This window comes from Schistocerca serialis, chromosome 6 (genome assembly GCF_023864345.2).
Source record: "Schistocerca serialis cubense isolate TAMUIC-IGC-003099 chromosome 6, iqSchSeri2.2, whole genome shotgun sequence".
Classification (NCBI taxonomy): domain Eukaryota; kingdom Metazoa; phylum Arthropoda; class Insecta; order Orthoptera; family Acrididae; genus Schistocerca; species Schistocerca serialis.
Window position 1 is genome coordinate 20,531,385 of NC_064643.1, and position 14,554 is coordinate 20,545,938.

The 14,554-nt window shown below is 37.9% G+C and overlaps 1 protein-coding gene across 1 annotated transcript in view; it reads right to left on the reverse strand.

Moving 5' to 3' along the window:
- Nucleotides 1-4,840: 4,840 nt before the first annotated feature.
- Nucleotides 4,841-14,554, reverse strand: part of LOC126484637 (molybdenum cofactor biosynthesis protein 1-like) — a 336,598-nt gene continuing 326,884 nt past the window's right edge. Inside the window, exon 7 of the mRNA XM_050108229.1 lies at nt 4,841-4,896. Within this exon, the coding sequence (XP_049964186.1) occupies nt 4,841-4,896 (56 nt within the window). The remainder of the gene's footprint in view (nt 4,897-14,554) is intronic.

Consider the following 14,554-nt stretch of genomic DNA (forward strand, 5'->3'; position numbering starts at 1 on the left):
TACTGGTTTACTGTATCCCTTGGACCCTTACATTGCCCATGAAACACAGAAATTTCATCGGGATTGAATACAAAAGGGACAATGCCGACTTAAGTACAAGAAGAGTGAATCTTCTAAGAGTTTCTGGTTTGAGAGGCTCCTGGGAGACGAGTAATATATTCCAATGCACCAGTGCAGGTTTACTGTATCCCTTGGACCTCCACATTGACCATGAAACACAGAAATCGCATCGGGATTGAATACTAAATGCACAGTGCCGACTTAAGTACAAGAAGAGTGAATCTTCTAAGAGTTTGTCGTTTGAGCGGCTCATGGGAGACCAGTATTGGATTCCGATGAACCAGTGCAGGTTTACTGTATCCCTTGGAACTTCTCAATGACCATGAAACACAGAAATTGCATCGCGATTGAAATCAAATGCACAATGCCAACTTAAGTACAAGAAGAGTGAATCTTCTAAGAGTTTGTGCTTTGAGCGGCTCCTGGGAAACCAGTATTACATTCCCATTCACCAGTGCAGGTTGAGTCTATCATTTGGACCTTCACATTGACCATGAAACACAGTAATTGCATCGGGATTGAATACAAAACGGACAATGCCAATTTAAGTACAAGAAGAATGAATCTTCTAGGAATTTGTGCTTTCAGCGGCTCCTGGGACAATAGTATTAGATTCCGATGCACCAGTGCAAGTTTACTGTATCCCTTGGATCTTCACATTGACCATGAAACACAGAAATTGCATCGGGATTGTGTACAAATGGCACAATGCTAACTTCAGTACAAGGAGAGTGAATTTTCTAAGAGTTTGTGGTTTGAGCGGCTCCTGGGAGACCAGTATTAGTTTCCGATGCACCAGCGCAGGTTCACTGTATCCCTTCGACCCCCACATTGAAGATGAAACACAGAAATCGCATAGAGATTGAATAGAAACGGGACAAAGCCGACTTAAGTACAAGAAGAGTGAATTTTCTAAGCAGTTGGCGGTTGAGCAGCTCCAGGGAGACCAGTATTACATTCTGATGCACCAGTACTGGTTTACTGTATCCCTATGACCTTTACATTGCCCATGAAACACAGAAATTTCATCGGGATTGAATACAAAAGGGACAATGCCGACTTAAGTACAAGAAGAGTGAATCTTCTAACTGTTTGTGTTTTGAGCGGCTCCTGGGAGACCAGTATTAGATTCCGATTCACCAGTGCAGGTTTACTGTATCCCTTGGACCTTCACATTGACCATGAAACACAAAAATTGCACCGGGATTGAATACAAAAGGGACTGCCGACTTAAGTACAAGAAGAGTGAATCTTCTAAGAGTTTCTGGTTTGAGAGGCTCCTGGGAGACGAGTAATATATTCCAATGCACCAGTGCAGGTTTACTGTATCCCTTGGACCTTCACATTGACCATGAAACACAGAAATCGCATCGGGATTGAATACTAAATGCACAATGCCGACTTAAGTACAAGAAGAGTGAATCTTCTAAGAGTTTGTGGTTTGAGCGGCTCATGGGAGACCAGTATTGGATTCCGATGAACCAGTGCAGCTTTACTGTATCCCTTGGAACTTCTCAATGACCATGAAACACAGAAATTGCATCGCGATTGAAATCAAATGCACAATGCCGACTTAAGTACAAGAAGAGTTAATCTTCTAAGAGTTTGTGCTTTGAGCGGCTCCTGGGAAACCAGAATTACATTCCCATTCACCAGTGCAGGTTGACTCTATCATTTGGACCTTCACATTGACCATGAAATACAGATATTGCATCGGGATTGAATGCAAATAGGACAATGGTGACTTACGTACAAGAAGAATGAATCCTCTAGGAGTTTGTGCTTTCAGCGGCTCCTGGGAGACCAGTATTGGATTCGGATGCACCAGCGCAGGTTTACTGTATCCCTTGGACCTTCTCATTGACCATGAATCACAGAAATCGCAACGGGATTGAATACAAAAGGCACAATGACGACTTAAGTACAAGAAGAGTGATCGTCTAAGAGTTTGTGCTTTGAGCGGCTCCTGGGAGGCCGGTACTACATTCCGATGCACCAGTGCAGGTTCACTGTATCATTTGGATCTTCACATTGACCTTGAAACACAGTAATTGCATCGGGATTGAATACAAAATGGACAATGCCAATTTAAGTACAAGAAGAATGAATCTTCTAGGAATTTGTGCTTTCAGCGGCTCCTGGGAGAATAGTATTAGATTCCGATGCACCAGTGCAAGTTTACTGTATCCCTTGGATCTTCACATTGACCATGAAACACAGAAATTGCATCGGGATTGTGTACAAAAGGAACAATGCCAACTTAAGTGCAAGGAGAGTGAATCTTCTAAGAGTTTGTGGTTTGAGCGGCTCCTGGGAGACCAGTATTAGATTCTGATGCACCAGTGCACGTTAAATGTATCCCTTTGACCTTCACATTGACCATGAAACACAGAAATCGCATCGGGATTGAATACTTATTGCACAATGCTGACTTACGTACAGGAAGATTGAATCTTCTAAGAGTTTGTGCTTTCAGCGGCTCCTGGGAGTTCAGTATTAGATTCCGATGCACCAGTGCTGGTTTACTGTATTACTTGGACCTTCACATTGACCATGAAACACAGTAATTGCATCGGGATTGAATACAAATGAGACAATGCCGCCTTAAGTACAAGAAGAGTGAATCTTCTTTTAGTTTGTGCTTTCAGTGGCTCCTGGGAGACCAGTATTGGATTCTGATGCACCAGTGCAGGTTTTCTGTATCCCTTGGACCTTCACATTGACTATGAAACACAGAAATTGCATTGGGATTGAATACAAAAGTGACAATGCTGACTTAAGTACAAGAAGAGTGAATCTTCTAAGAGTTTGTGGTTTGAGAGGCTCCTGGGAGCTAACTCGTTACAATACACCCAGGAAGTGGAGAGGAACCCGCACTGGACACCTCAAAAGGCTGAACATTGGGAATAATTGTAGATGTAGCTAAATGGAATATCTGAAGGGAAGTAACAAAATAATGTGTACTAGGATATGACAAACCTGCCCAAGTCCTCTACAAAGGATACCAAGGGTGTAAATAATTTTTTGATAACATTTTGTATTTAAAAATATTTGTGTGTATAAATTGTTCATGTTGATGTAAATTTGACAATTTAAGAAATGGTCATGCTTAGGAACAATATAAGAAATAGGCGTTATGTAAAAGCCAGTGTGCTTTTGTTTGAAACGAAAATGGCTATGGAGAGTGGAAAAGGTTCGAAAGGCGAATTGGCGTGCTACCTTGAGCAAGTGCGGGAAGTAAGTCACACTGTCTGTAGGCAGCAGTGATTGAGGTAACTCCTTTGTGGAGCAGAAGCTTTGCCTGCAAATTTTCATAAAAATGCCTCGGTTGAAGACTGCAAACAGCTTGCAGCATAGCTGCGAGTTGTTGAGCTACTGTATGTAAAACTGAATGAAGCCAAGTAGAGAAATTGAGCCCATACAGCTAGAAACTTGCAGGCTGTAGTGTGGGTAGTTTAGCCGTCATAACTGTTCGCCACACCCAAGCCTACAGCCCACAGATAAGATTTTTTTCTATTTTTACCTTTGTAGGGCATGAACCATTAATTTAAACTGTGTTTTAATAATCATTCTTGAACTTTACGGAAACTGGTTCACCCTGTTATTTCATCCTAATCATACATCTGTATAGGGTTCCTTCCTGGTGTTTGATTAATCCGAGTGTCCTGTTTTACAGACTTATGAAGTTCCAAGTTAATATAAAGAGGCACCATTTAAATAGCTTTAGTGTAAATAATAAAAATGTTTTCTTAACTATTGCAAAGTGTTGTAGTTTGGTTACATAAAATTCAATCAGAGTGAAGCCAAGTTACTAAAACCTGTTAGATGGCTATACAGAATTAGTTCAAAGAATAATAGCTTTTGAAAGTTAATTCCACCAAGAAAGAGGTTTTCTTTAAGTGAAATGTTCAGTTAAAAAGTGTGTGCTTTAGTGTCTAAGTATTTAAGTTTCTTGATTATGGAAAGTGCTTTTCTAAAGGTTGTCCCCCCCACCCCGGCTAATTTTTTTTACCTTCCTCGAAGTTATCTACTGGGCTTTTTCTTTTTTAAAAACATAATGCATAAAGATGTAGCCCAAAATTGTTTAAGTGGGGTAATTTATTTGAAGAGCCAAACTAAACAGTAGCAAGAAAGTAGGCAAAATTCACATTTCTGCTTCTCCAATACTTCACTATTTCATTGCCAGGATAGGTTGGTGACCATTAAGTACATGTTTCATACCACTAAATGAACTTGGAAATGAGTTGTCCTAGCTTCAGTATATTATTATTCATACTGTGTTTCTATCTAGCCACTGGGTAAGATCTTAGGAAAAGAAGTGAATAGTCAAATTTTCTTATCCATTAGATGCAACACATGGTAAATCCTGTAAGAAGGATAACTCTATTGATTATCTTTTCCTATAAACAGGACTATCCTTCCATAGTGTATTTTATTTGGAAACTAAATTAAATTTTAGTAAGAGGGTTATACGTGGCAACATAGAGACAGGGTTTCTGTTATTTGTGTAAAAGCATACTAATATCATAATGGTAGTGTTATAAGGTCCTATTAATGTGTGGTCATGACATTTGTTAAATGTCTCACCACATTCCTATTGAAACTATTTACTCTTCTTGTAAATAACACCTATGACAATTTTATACAAATGTCCACTAAGACTTTGCTCGTCAACTTTCATTTAGGTAACAGCGATCTTTAGATGTATTTAAATCAGTACTGTTAAGAAATACTGACTAGCTTTATTTTCAAGAATCTCAAGTTTAAGTTATACATACTGTTATCCTCCAATAAGAATCATTGGCCGATTCTTCATCTTTGACAGGTTTAGCATGCCTGCAATGCAAAACATTATCTTTTGTATTAACAGATGAAATCCAACTTTTTAAATTTAATAAATGCTTATACAAACATAAAGTTTCTTCAAAAAATGTATTTCTGACAACTTCCTGTCACAGATAATTTTCACTGAATGTTGCAACCCAGTTATATTGCTGATGAGAAGCAAATGTTGATCTTTTCCCTCTCTTCCTTCACCATCTCCTGTTTACAGAATGAGATTTTCACTCTGCAGCGGAAACGAGGTACTGGCAGAAGTAAAGCTGTGAGTACCGGACGTGAGTCGTGCTTTGGTAGAGCACTTGCCTGCGAAAGGCAAAGGTCCCGAGTTCGAGTCTCGGTCGGGCAAACAGTTTTAATCTGCCAGGAAATTTCATCTCCTGTTTTGTTCACCTTGACATATTTCTACCAAAAAGACTACCCCAATGGATCCACTGCTTATATTTAACACACAGTAAATTCAGTTCAAATATTTCCTTAACAGAGGATGTGCATTGACGAGCTTGAATTAATCAGAAAAATATAAACAGATACTAACCATTCCACAGCTCTTACAAAATACTTGCATTAAGTAATCATCAAAGCTACTTTTTGTACAGCAAGAGGACTAACAGTCAAAATGGTGCTACATGCTACAGGCAGTGCAATACAATTTATTTTACTCATTGCTACAGCAATAAATGTACTTATAAAAATATTCAGACTTAGACTATAATCAAATACAGAGAGAGAAAATATTCTAACTAAAGAGATATAGCAGCCATAGGCAGAAACAAATAAAAAAACTGATACTAATCTTAGCTTTGAGGACCAAAAGTTTCTTCATCTGGAAAATGTAAAAAGAGAAATGAGACTGTTCAAGAATTAAGGATGAAAATTCAGGATCTTGAGTCAAGGAAGATGGATGGTTAAATGAATGAAAAAACTAGACTGGACATGATGAAATTGAGTTGCGAAAGAGCAGCAGATGATGTAATTTTAAATGCTGAGAAATAAGATCTCTTCAAGAGGAGCCACCAAAAGGTCAAATAAGTGAAAAACAAGCTGAAAATACCGGTAAATGGGCTAAAATGGCGGCAAATAGATAAACGAAACAGAAAGATAGTGCTGAAGAACAGGCAACCAAACAACCACAACAACAACAACAACAATAATAATAACAGCACATTGTAGCAATATATAATAGCAGTCCCACAACATCTGGAGGAAGATTTTCCACTAACAGAACAATAAATTCATGAAGCCATCAAATCATTCCAACACTCCACTACAGAAAAATTATTGAAATAGTCAGAACACACAAATGATCTACAACTGCTGTTTGAGAACATTTGGAAAGCTGAAGAGATTATGGAAAGCATTAATCCACAGCTATGAAAAAAAGGGGAAACACAAAATGTCAACAATTGCAGAGATGCCTCACTTCTGCCAGTGATATACAAAATATTATCAAAAATTCTCTGGACAGAGTTGTAGAAACTTTAGACAAATAACTGGGAGAATCTCAAGGAGCTCTAGAAAGGGAATACCCTGCACAGAACAGATGTTTATTAGAAAATCGATAATTCTCCACATACTGTTAATCACCAAACCTATAATAGTATCATGTATAGGTTTCAAGAAAACATTTGATTTGGTAGGCAGAGAAATTATAGGTAAAATCATCAAAGAATTTTGTGTTAAAGCAAACATAATCCTCAAAACACTAGCAAATAGGATGGCAGAAGCTAAATTTATGGGAGAAGTATCTCAACCATTTGAAATAAAAACTGATGTTAGACAAGGGGACAGTTTATCACCTTTACTGTAACACTGCATTCTAGAAAAAATAGAAAGTATCTGGAATTTGGAGAAAAAAAAAATCACAAAATTGAACCAATAATTTTAGGATGAAAAACAAATGGAATTAAGGTAAACTGCCTGGCTTCTGCAGATGATTCTGATATACTTTCAAAAAATCTGGCAGACAGTTATTGAAAGAAATCTTTTGGAAGAAATAGCAAAGGGAGCTGGTCCCAAAATTTCAGCCGAAAAAACAACATTGATGACAATTTCAAACAATGCATCAACACTCTTAGAAAAACAAAAAAGTAAAATAGCATTAGGAAGTAAATTTAAATATATTGGACAAACTGTACAACAAAATGGACTAGAAGAATTAACAGTAGATGCAAGAGTCAGCAAACTGGAGAGAGCAAATCGTTTGACAAAGGATATTTACAACAAGAAATGTACAACTAAAAAAACAAAACGAAGACACTATACCACAGTGGTATGACCAGGATGTTTATATGGTTGAGGATGCCTAATGATGAACTATAAGCTGGACAGAACAGAGGTTCCTCAAAGGAGCATTATTAGAAAATAATGGTTGCAATACAAGCTACAGATGGCTGGAAAATGAGAAGTAATGAGGAGATCTACAAAAATTTTGAGAAAATATCAGAAGTAATGGCTAAAAGAAGATTAATCTTTTTTTAGAGACCTCTACTGAATGAGTAGTTCTGGAAGAAGGAATCAATGATAGCATGGATTACAGAAATAAGAAAGAAACAACATCAAACAATCAGAAATAATAGAAAGAAACCTTTTTACAGATAAAATACTGAATTTAAAAGGATCATCACCTCTCCAAGATCAAAATTAATTTCATCCCTCTCAATAAGACCGTGAAAACCGGAAATAAAATTCATAAATATGATATTGCGAAGCTCAAAATCAATCAAAACATATTGGAACAATGCCACCAGTAACTGACAGTTGAATCCCATAAATGGGCAGACATTGACTCCATGATCCAACAAGCAGCTAATACTAAAATCCTGACAGCTAAAAAGAGGAATCATACATGGTGGAATGAGGTTTGTGGTGAGGTGGTGGGCCAAACAGCAAGTGCATGGAAAAAGTGGAACTCTACCAGGAGACCTGATGATTTTGATGTATTCCATGAAGTTCGAAAATATGCAGCCAGAACTCTACGAAGGGCTAAGCAGTTGCATGAGAAACAGCAGTTATAACAGATCGATCAGCGTTTCCAGATAAACAATGTCAGAGACTTCTATCAGACGTTCAAATCGAATTTGAAAGGATACCAAGCCCCTAGTTTTTGTTTTAGAGACGAAAATGGAAAGCTCAGTGTTGTGTACATAGTTCCGCGTATTCAGCGCGTACACAAATTTCCCACTAGAGTGAGCCCCGCTAAGCACAACAGCGCAGGCGCAGCACTCGTCCATCTCCGCACTACGAGATGGCGCTGCCACAGAGACGGACCAAATTCTGCTTCCGCCGATTCGCGTATTAATATGTAACAGAGCCAATGAGATTGCTGCTAAGATAGAACACTTTCTCCTCGCGCATCACACTCGCGCAGTGATACATGAACGTGTGAGGTATTATAACAAGTGTAAAGACCTTCGACCAGTCAGTCTGCATTTGTCTGCACCAGTCTGCATTAGTCTGTACCAGTCTGCATAGTCTGTACCAGTCTGTACGAGTTCTACAATTGTCTGTACCAGTCCATAGTCAAGATTCAGTTTGCTCCTAATAAGATTACCATATTCCTGTACATTGCCATGAAGATAAATGTATAGACACTTTCGTCAAGTACCCGAGATATATGTGAGAATAAGATTAATGTATCAATACCAAAGGAACTTCAGATTGTCAATTGTAAATAGCATCCAGAACCAAGTTAAGTAATTTTTATATTTGTTATTATTTTAATAAATGAATGTGAAAACTAATCAAGTTCTGTTTAAAGTTGGTCACCGTCAATCTGCTACTCTCAGCGTGCAAGTGGCATTTCTATCGTCTGACCTAATGGCAGAAGATAAATACGCCATGATAAGACCACGAGACATATTGCTGACACTCGCTTACTTTGTTAGAGCAACAAGTCAAATAATCTGATGGTGTGTGCACTGAAGGTCTTACAGTACGCACACCACACTCGGCCTGACCAACAAAAAAACTGCAAGATAATGTCTCGTTACTTTGAAAACCTACTTAATTGTGATGAACCGAAAGAAAGATTCCCTGTATGTGCCCCAATCCACAAACTACCCCTCATCTCCATCTAGTAAAGAGGAGACCAAAGAGATCATCAACAACTTTAAGAATAATAAGGCAGCTGGAGAGGATTCAATAGTGGTGGAACTACTGAAGCTGGCAAATAATGAAACTCTAGATATACTAGTCCAACTTTTTGAGGAGATCTGGAGAGCTAGGATGATACCAACTGAATGGCAGTCAGCTTTAATCCATCGTCTACACAAAAAAGGTGATAAATAGAATGTCAATAACTATAGGGGTACCTCATTAGTATCTGTTCCATATAAGATTCTCTCGAAAGTGATACAGAATAGAATAGAAGATCATTGTAACCAACTGATTGGGGACTATCAAGCTGGTTTCCAAAAGGGTGATTCTTGCGCAGAACAGATCTTTAACCTGAAGAACATCATGAGGTACAAAAAAAAATTGGAAGAAATAACTATGTGGTCATGTTTGTTGATTTTCAGAAAGTATATGACTCCATCGACTGACATGCATTAATGAATATTTTGGAAAAGTTTGGGGTGGATAATACATCAAGAAAGCTGATCAAACAAACTCTTGCTAACACAGTGTCGAAAATTAAACTTATGGGTGAGGTATCTGAACCCTTTACAATCAGAACGGACATAAGACGAGGAGATGGACTATCCCTCTCCTTTTCAATTGTGTCTTGGAAAAGGTCATTCGAGAGTGGAGAAAGTTATTAACCCAAGAAGAAACAAATGAAGAGTGGTTCAGACTTGGTCCTAAGAACAAAGGGGTGTGCATTGACTGCTTAGATTTTGCGGCTGACCTGGCCATTTTTGCTAACAACATAGAGTCAGCAATCAACAAGATAAATAGGCTGTCAGAAATTGATGAAAAAAGTTAGACTCCAGATCTCTATTCAAAAGACAAAATATATGACGAACATCTGTGACGGACCTGAATGGAAGATAACCAACCTGGGAAAAAATCGGATGAGTTAAGAATTTCAGGTATCTCGGTGAAGTCATCCACCAGGAGAATGGATTAAAAGAAGAAGCAATTGTCGGGATGAGGAAGTTAGACCAAGCATACCAACTGACAAAGAATACTTATAACAAAAAGTCTATGAGTATATGGGCCAAGTTCCAACATTATAATACAGTTGTACAACCTGAGGGCTTATAAGCATCCAAAACTTTGACCACGAATAGACAAGGTCAAGCTGAGTGGCTGGAAAAGCGTGAGTGTAGGATATTAAGGAAAATCCTAAGGTAATAGATGGGTCGATGGACAATGACGAATGAGAGCAAATGAGGACACGTGCAGTGAGACAGAACCTATCACAGCATCCATTACAAAGAAATGATTGTTATTTTATGGTCATCTCATGAAAATGGACGGTGATTGACTAACAAAAAGAATACGGAGTTTCATCCTATCTAAGAAAACAAGGCTGAGATGGTTCAAAGAATGTGAAAAAGATCTTAAGCAGATTGGTATCTCAGAGAGAAATTCCTGAAAGGAACAAATTTAGAAGATTGGTGACCAACTACCAAGGTTTTAACATGGCATCAACATTCGAAAGACAGTGAGGACCATTATCTGAAGAGCATAAAAAGGCACTTCTTGGAGGGGCTCAGAAGATACTGGCAGGAAGTCAAAGCTGGAGCAAGAACAAGACCTGGACACTAGAGTGAAGTCGGTTGTTACCACGCAGTCCGTAGAGACTCACCTCAATAAAAAAAATAAGTAAATAAAAATAAAAGGCTTTCAATGCAGAAGAAATAGGGGATTGAGAACAACACGAATAGAATAAAGGGGGAAAAACATGAGGAGGAGATGGACGAGTACTGGAAAAACAGGAGACGACAAGGGAAGAAGAAGAAGTGAAGTTATTACATGACGAGAGATGGTGATTGGATTTGATTTGATTCAGTTTTTGTTACATACACCGAAAAAATGAGATGATTCTCGAGGGTGTGGAACATGTCAGAATGTATAACACAAAACATTTTAATATAATGAATACTTCCCTGATCATTTGTCACGAGATTGTCAAAATAGGTGAATACAATACAGTAAACTGGAAAAGCTAATATTTACAGAATTAATACGCTGTCAGAATGAAACATTGTTATGCACTATTAATAAATTTATCATACACAAAATACTTAATATTGACTGTTGCAACCAAGTGCTGTCAAAACTTAAATCTAACATATTTTTACTTAAGCTGGCCTTTCAGTCTCTGTTAGGATATTCATCTATAGAGTAGACGGCATTGCCTATCAAAAAGTCATTCAAACTCTGTTTAAACTGTGCTTTATCTGAAACCAAGTTTTTAATGGGTGCTGGTAATTTATTGAAAATGTGTGTTCCTGAATATTGGACCCCCTTTTGGACCAACATAAGTGATTTTAGGTCTTTATGTAGATTGTTCTTATTCCTAGTATTGATAATATGTATTGAGCTATTTGTTGGAAATATAGATATGTAACTTGCAACAAATTTCATTAAGGAGTAAGTATACTGAGAAGCAATGGTCGGAATTCAAAGTTCCTCGAATAGGTTCTACACAATGTTCTTCAAAGACTGGTCCCAGATACTCCATTGCACCATTCACCGAACCTGATAACCCCGAGCCGTCAGTAACAAAAATTAAGTCTTGCTTAAGAGATTTACAACACTACATGCACTTGTTACCAAAGCCTCATTTACTTTTAGAGCTATCTGTTCCACTTCCTTTTTGGCCCCACTTCTCTCTGTCTTCACTATATCCCATACAGTTCTTATTTTGTTGATACAATTATCTTTTTCTCTTAATAAAGCTACTTCAATTTCTGGATTACTTGATTCAATATTTTGCAGTATTCTTTGTAATGCATTACAATGCTAATATCAGAAATGTTCCTAGATAGTAGATACAGTCTCCTTTTTCCCCACATGATATCTTTATTCCTTGTGTAATCCATGGTTTATCTTTTGACTTCTGTGTGATCTGAGTTACCTTTAGGGGAAAACAATTTTCAAAAGAGGAGGTAACTTTATTAATAAATGCTTTGTATTTTCCATTTGAGTCAGGTAAACATCTCTCCAGTTCATGTCTTTGAGCAATTTCCTGAATTCCTCAATTTCTGGCTTATTTATTATCCTCCTGTACTCAGATTTAATATTTTTTTTATCCTGAGAAGTTTCAACATTTGACACAGGATGCTGCACGTTGTGATCAGATAGTCCATTTACTATTGGTTTTGTGATATGACTTTTTTCCCCTAGATTTGTTCATAAAGATATTATCAATAGCAGTCTCAGAGCATTTACATATCCTAGCTGCAAAGTTCACAATAGGAACTAAATTGAATGATAGTGTTAAAAACACCAGCAACCACTATTTCCTCTTCTTCTTCTTCTTCTTCTTCTTTTTTTTTTTTTTTTTTTTTTTTTTTTTTTTTTTTTTTTTTTTTTTTACACAAGCCATTCCTTTCGCTTTGTGAAATGAAGCACTGCCTAGTTCCAAAACACAGGACTACTATGACAAGGTGAAATGTTCTCAGAGTGCTACATGTATGATAGTAAATGTAATCAGCACTATAGTTGTTTTCTGAGTAGTTATGCTGTGTGTGTTTCATTCAATCAGATGAAATGGAATAAAATCATCTATTTATTTATTTGGGCTCTTTATCACCAAGATACATTCAATGTTGGTTGAGGTTTATCTTTTGAATTCACTCCAGTGTAGATTGTCAAAATTTTATCAGTTGTCAAAGTACTTGTAACACAGTTTTCGAATTTACTGCCATCCAGGAAAGTCTCGCACTCATATTATTCTCAGAGACTGAGAGCTGGCTGAAACCCAGAGTAGAAAGCTCTCACATATTTAGTGATTAATGGAATATATATCGGAAAGGCAGGTTAGACACTGTAGGAGAGGGAGTGTCCATTGTCTCTATTGAGGTCAAAGCTGATTGTGACAGTGAAGTTACCTGGTTGCCTATAACAAGTCTATGTGAAATCACGTTAATTAATGGATGTTTTAATCAGCCACCCGGTTTTGCTATGACAGTTTTGGAGCCATTCACAGAAAGTCTACAGACAGTAGCACGTCAATACCTAGATCATGCAATACTAGTTGGAGGTTAATTTAGCCTACTGAGTATAGATGGTAGCCTATGGCTTCATTGCAGGGGGTGCAGTCAATCTTGTGAAGCACTTTTGAATGTGGTTTTCAAAAATTGTCTTGAGCACCTAGTTTGGCATGCCACATGCAATGGAAATATCTTAGACCTTGTAGTTACAAACAGGCCAGATATCATCAATGACTTCAGCATAGAGATGGGGATTAATAATCATGATAACATCATAATAACTAAGGTTAAAAAAATTAATAAATCAGTCAAGAAGGCTAGGAAAACGTTCATGCCAGAAAGAGCAGATAAGCAGATGTTAGCATCTCACTTAGACAGAACTGACATCACTTAGTTCCATTAAGATGGACGTAGAGAGATTATGGTCAAAGCTTAAACAGATCGTGAATTGCACTCTCAACAAGTCTGTACCTAGTAAACAAATTAAGGATGCAAAAGAGCCACTGTGGTTTAACAATGAAATTCGGAAAATACTGAGGAAGGAAAAGCTACTGCACTCTTGGTTCAAAAGAGAATGCCAAATGGCAACAAGGAAAGGTTACTACCACTGTCATACCTCAGCAAAAGATCTGGCTGAGAAGCAGGGGAAATTATTGTCCTATGTAAAATCACTAAGTGAGTCAAAGGTTTCCATCATGTCACTTGACCAGTCTGGTGTGGCAGTAGGAGATAAATGTTTTAAATTTTACATTTAAGAAATAATTCATGCAAGAGAATCATATAAACATACCGTCATTTGACAATAGTACAAAGACACCTAACAACAATCACCTGTAAACATGTGCCATGTCAGTGCTCTTGGAAGAGAGCTGTGGCAGTGACACGGCTCTGTTGTTGTTCCTGTGTAGTGATCTGCAAAGACGGGGGGGGACGGGTAGAGATTCAAGCAGTGATGAAGTACTTCATAAAGATAGGTATGAAAGCGAAGGACATTCATGCCGATTTCCAGAATACACCAGGGGCTCTGCTCCTTTGTCTTCAACTGTTGCCAAGTGGATAAATGAATTTAAATTTGGTCAGGAGAGCTTAGATGATGATCATCCATGAATAGGTCAGCCGAGATGTGTCACTACTCTAGAAATCATTGCAAAAGTGCGCATAATGATCAAGGAGGATCACCAATTTAGAGTGCATGAAATTGCTCACGCTTGCCAGATGTCATCTGAAAGGTATTCACAAGATGGGTGCCGCGACTCTTGATGCTGGGTCAAAAACACATGAGAATGGACATATCACAACAATGTTTGGCCTGTTTTAGGAGAAACAAACAAGAACTTTTGTGCTGGTTTGTGACCACGAGGAAACTTTGGTTTACTACTATACCCCAGAGACAAAGCAACAATCAAAGCATTGGAAACATGCTGAATCTCCGTCGCCAAACTCCTTCAGCGGGGAAGGACATGGCGTCAGTGTTCTGGGATGCGCCACCAAATTCCTTCAGCGGGGAAGATCATGGCATCAGTGTTCTGGGATGAGAAGGGGATTCT